Consider the following 4974-nt stretch of genomic DNA (forward strand, 5'->3'; position numbering starts at 1 on the left):
GGGGGGACGCTGCCTGTACACACCTGCATGTCAACAGGATAAAGGTAAGGGTGTTGGGGGGAGCACGGGGGTCCAGCACGACACTGGGGTGAAGTCCCAGTGGTTCATATTTACAGCTTTACAATTCAGGAAGGTTCCTAAGGTCTCCCGAATCATTCCATCAACACCCAAAGAAAATCACAAGCGTTTAAGGAACAAAATAATGTTTTTATTAAAAATTGTACCCATAGCACCTCTCTGTCTTCCTACAAGTTGTTTATTTTTTTCTTTTTCTTTTTCTTTTTTTTAAATGAGATCTGGTTTTCCGCACAATTTCAGAAAATGCTGTAGGGAATGCTTCAGGGCTGACCTGAGGGCACCCGAAACCAGAAGGTGATGTGGGAAGGAGACGTGTCCCAGCGGGCGGGCTCAGCTCATGAGTTTCCACGTTGTCCTCACCTTCCAGACTGGATCCATGCTACCGGGACGCTGGCCCATGGGGAGCCACACTTAGGTACGCAGACGGGTTGCTCGTCAGGAGAATAGCTACACTGTGTGCCAAGAATGTGTAAGAAATAAAAACCATGCTACGAACCGTTAGGCAAACACCATGCTTCAGCCCAGTCACAGTCAGATACAAGCACAGCCTCCGAAGACCGGTACAGAGTGAGCCACCTCCCGGGGCTGTGGAGGCTTGTTCCGTGTGTGGCTGTCTGGGCCCCCTCTCCCTAGGGCCCCTTGTTTTTCTGCTGCAGCACTGAGTGAAGTGTGCATTGTAAAAGCAGGCGGGGAGAGAGGCTGAAGGGGAGGCTGGGAGAGGGGCTTGGGCTGGACCGATTCAATCAGAAGGTGGCCGCGCAGGAGGCTGAGGGGACGTGGCCTGGCAGTTCTCTCTGCTCACCTGCCTGGAATCTCTGCCCTGGCGCCCCAGGAGGAGGGAGCCCTGCACACCCATCCCTGCGGCTCAGATGGAGCCTCCTGGTGGCTCCGTGACCGCATCCTCGCAGGGCAGGGCCAACACAATCTGAAATGAGCCACGTGGGGTTGGATGGGGAGACTCAGCCACTGCCGTCATGAGGCATCCGCAAGGTGCGACTTTCAGCACAGTCGGAGAGAGCGGGAGCACATTCCGCCCAGCCTGGCGCACACACATTTTGCTTGTCCTCTTTTCAAAACCGAGATTGAAATCCAATCTCCATCTTCCAAGGCTGTGGCTTTCTTTTCCTTCCCTGAAGATGAGGAGTTAGGAATTGATGCTTCTCAAATCCCGTATTGCTCTGGGAGGCTGAAATCTACCTGGAGACACCCAGCTCTGTTCCTTTGCGCAGCTGGTTCTCATGGGACAGAGTCCCTCCGAGTGACAGGTGTTGTCACTGTCCCAGGCACAGTCCAGCAGCAGCCAGGAGGCCGGCGTGGCCTCGGACAGGCCGCTCCGTATAGATCAAGATTTACTAAGAGTGGAGGGACACAGAAAACACGAGCTTGAAACAAAAGTGTCATGATGTTGTATCAAAAACCCAAGAGCAAAAAACACATCTCGAATCTGCTCATCCTCAACCTAAGACGTGTCAACACTCTCCCTGGTGTGTAAAGCCACGTCCTTATGGCTGCAGAGAGCAGTCAGAGCGCACAGAAGGCAGCGCTGGCCATGGCCTCCATTTATCGCTTCTCTTCCGAGAAATTCCAGTGCTCGCATCCTGGCTTCCTGCCCACTCTGTTCTCTCCGGGGCCAAGAGGGAGGCAGCTCTGTCCATGGTGGCGAGTCTTGTCCAGGGAACTGTGGGCTGTGATTCTCATGCAGAAGTGGCTTTGGGCAGAGCATCTAGGATTTTTGGTTTAGAGTATTTACCCCTCCACTCAGCAAAAGGAGGAGAAAAGGAAGAAGGAATGGAGGAGAAAGGGAGGGAGGAAGGAAAGGAGGGAGAAAAGAAAGGAAAGAAGGAAGGAAGGAAGGGAGGCAGGGAGGGAGGAAAGAAAGGAAAGAAGGAAGGGAGGGAGGGAGGAAAGAAAGGAAAGAAGGAAGGGAGGGAGGGAGGAAAGAAAGGAAAGAAGGAAGGAAGGGAGGGAGGCAGAAAAGAAGGAAGAAAGGGAGGGAGGGAGGGAGGGAAGGAGTGGGGAAAGAAGAGAGGGTGGGAGGAAGGAAGGAAAGGAGGGATAAAGGGAAGGAAGGTGGGGAAGGAAGGGAGGAGAGAAAAAAGGAAACTTTCCATACCCTCTAATTTTGGAAAGACTGAAGAGGGGTTTTCCAGCCTATACAAAACTCTCCTTGGTCTCCTGGGGCCATACTCAACAATGCTGACAGCAGAGCATCCAGGCAGTATCCACACCCTCTGCCCATGGAGGTGCACAAAACATCTAGGCAAGCAGGGGCCACACTTTCTGCATGTGGCCAGGAGACTGGCCCCCGGGTGGCACTGGCCAGATACTGCTCAGCTGTCCCCTACCCTCAGGTCACTGGGGGAACAGCACCTGCCCGTTCACCCTGCACGTGGGACACTGACAAGGTGGTCTTGAGTCTTGTGTGTGTCATGCTTCTGCTGGTGAGGGGGCACTTGGGGCACTTACAGGGAAGGACCCAGGACACACACACCAGTGGGCACCAGCAGTGCTCCCGTTCCATCCGGACCCGGGACCTGGGCTGAGGGGTGGACCCCGGCAGCCCAGCCATCTGTTGCAAAGATGACGTGAGGGGCTGGAGGCACGGTCATCTCTGGGCTGTTAAGTTTTCCAAAGTAGTTCATACTCTTTTCATCTAGCTGAAAATTTTAAACCAAACAATGACAATTTTAAAGAAAAAATGAAATGTTTCCAGAAAACCTGTTAAGGCTAAAAGCTGGCCTTGGACTGGGAGAGGGGGCAGCAGCAGTGCCAGCGGTGGAGAAGCGGTGGCCGCCGTGGGTGGCCGGCAGAAGCCGGGACAGAGGGAGGGGACGGCCTGGTGTGCACGAGGCAAGTCGGGAGCGTGTGTTCTCAGAGCTGTTTTGCTTTATTTGCAGAGACTGTTGCTTTTCATCTTTTCCCATGTACAAAGCTGAACAATTAATAAAAAGGCACCTGGAGACAGCAAAGACGCATTTCATGTGACATAGTTTAAAAAAAGATAAAAAGATTTAAAAAATACTCTGGTTAACAATGCACGCTTCCTACTTAACAAGCAATTCTGGGGACGCCGTCCCATGTCCTCGTGTCCCGCAGAGTTGGCCGTGTGCTGTGTTCAGGAAGGAGAGGCTGGCGTGGTGGCTTCCAGCCTTAAGAGGCCTCCCTAGTCAGGTGGGAAGGAAGGGGGAAAGACAGGCAGAAAAGCCTCAGGACCGCATCACTGCAGTAAGGCTGACGCTGACCCCTTTCCAGCCGTCGCTGACGCTGATCCCTTTCCAGCCGTCAGGAACCCGAAAGCCGACTCCTTGCTTAGAAATTGCCAAGTGAGAACATTTCAGAAACAGATGAAGTTGGGACAAAACGCGCTGAGCCCAGGGAGAAACGTTTGCTCTTCAAACCCCAGGAGGGAGCTGTGAGCCGAGGATGTCCTGCGTTGAGAAGGGTGTGAGCCGCTGGTTCTCTGGAAGAGGAGGTAGAAAGAGACAGGGGCCAGCCGGGGCAGCTCTGAGATCTCACCTGACCCTCCATTCCCTCTCCCCGCTTGAGCCTTCCTAGTTGGTCTTGAAGACGGAGAAACCCAGGGCTAGGGAGGTCTGAGGTCCTCCCAGGCCCCGGCGGTGCCAAGCCATTGTACCAGTGAAATACACCTTCTCTTAAAAAGAAAAGAAAAAGAAAGAAACCTGCTTCCTGCAGCGATGTTACAAAAAGCCGTTTAAAAAAACCTTCCTAATTGAAATCTAATGTCCACAAGTAGGTAAAATCATCACTTATCAGATTTTTTTTTTTAAACAAAAACTTCAGCTCAGTTACTGGAGTTGATTGTCTTAACAAAAATAGACTCCGGAAAGTTCGCCTCCGTTCCGCCCTGAGGGAGGTGCGGCGCTTTGCTCACACGAAGGAGGAGAAGCCGGTGAGCGGAGTCCGCGCGCCGGGGCCGGCGGGGGTGTAGACGCCGCCCGCGCTCTGCGTGGTGATGACCGGGTGCAGCTGCGCGCCCGCCTCGGCGCCCGCCACCGCCTCGTACCTGTGCGGCGCAGGTGCACGGCCCTGGGCCCGGCGCTTCCACGAGTTGTAGTAGGTGGGGTCGCTCATGTAGTGGTTCACGAACGAGTGCTTGGGCAGCGCGTCCTCATAGTCGGAGTCGGTGGCCTGCGGGGCAGGGGAGAGGCGGTGTGAGTGCAGGGCAGGGCGCAGGGCCCGGAGCGTGCTGTGCGGGAGGCCTGGCGTGGGGGCAACTCCCCGGGGGGCCGTGTCGTGGTCTCCAGCCCGCTCCCCACCCCCGCCCAATGCCAGGCCCTCCCACCCTCCACACAGGAGAGCAGGCAGCCCCCCAGGTCCGCCTCTCTGATCCAGGTGTGACTATCTCAGCTGCATCCAGCCCCTCACTCTGCACCAGGTCTCCGAGAAGAGCTCGGCCTCCACCCAGGAGAGGTCTACACAGCCTCCCTCACTCAGGAGAGGTCTACACAGCCTCCCTCACTCAGGAGAGGTCTACACGGCCTCCCTCACTCAGGAGAGGTCTACGCGGCCTCCCTCACTCAGGAGAGGTCTACGCGGCCTCCCTCACTCAGGAGAGGTCTACGCGGCCTCCCTCGCCCCAGGAGAGATCTACACGGCCTCCATCACTCAGGAGAGGTCTACATGGGCTTCCCACCCCAGCAAAGGTCTGGGTGGCCTCCCTCACTCAGCAGAGGTCTACACAGCCTCCCCACACAGCCCCCAGGGGACTCTGCCTGCCCTTATAAGGCAGAACATAGAAGAGCCCCAGGGGTGGGGGAAGGTCTGGGTCTTTGTCTTGCCTGAGACTAAGACGTGGGCTGCTACAGACCAAAACAAAAGGATTCTGGAGGTGACCAGGTAGAGGGGAGTGGGTGGGAAAGGTGATGAGGTAGAGGG

The 4974-nt window shown here is 55.5% G+C and overlaps 1 protein-coding gene across 1 annotated transcript in view; it reads right to left on the bottom strand.

The window, feature by feature from the left end:
* Positions 1 to 3859: 3859 nt before the first annotated feature.
* The window catches only part of SDK1 (sidekick cell adhesion molecule 1), a 707360-nt gene continuing 706245 nt past the window's right edge, over positions 3860 to 4974 (bottom strand). The window contains exon 45 of the mRNA XM_011976935.1: positions 3860 to 4227. Within this exon, the coding sequence (XP_011832325.1) occupies positions 3967 to 4227 (261 nt within the window). The 3' untranslated portion in view covers positions 3860 to 3966. The remainder of the gene's footprint in view (positions 4228 to 4974) is intronic.

The sequence above is a fragment of the Mandrillus leucophaeus genome, unplaced genomic scaffold (assembly GCF_000951045.1).
Source record: "Mandrillus leucophaeus isolate KB7577 unplaced genomic scaffold, Mleu.le_1.0 Scaffold171, whole genome shotgun sequence".
NCBI classification, from domain to species: domain Eukaryota; kingdom Metazoa; phylum Chordata; class Mammalia; order Primates; family Cercopithecidae; genus Mandrillus; species Mandrillus leucophaeus.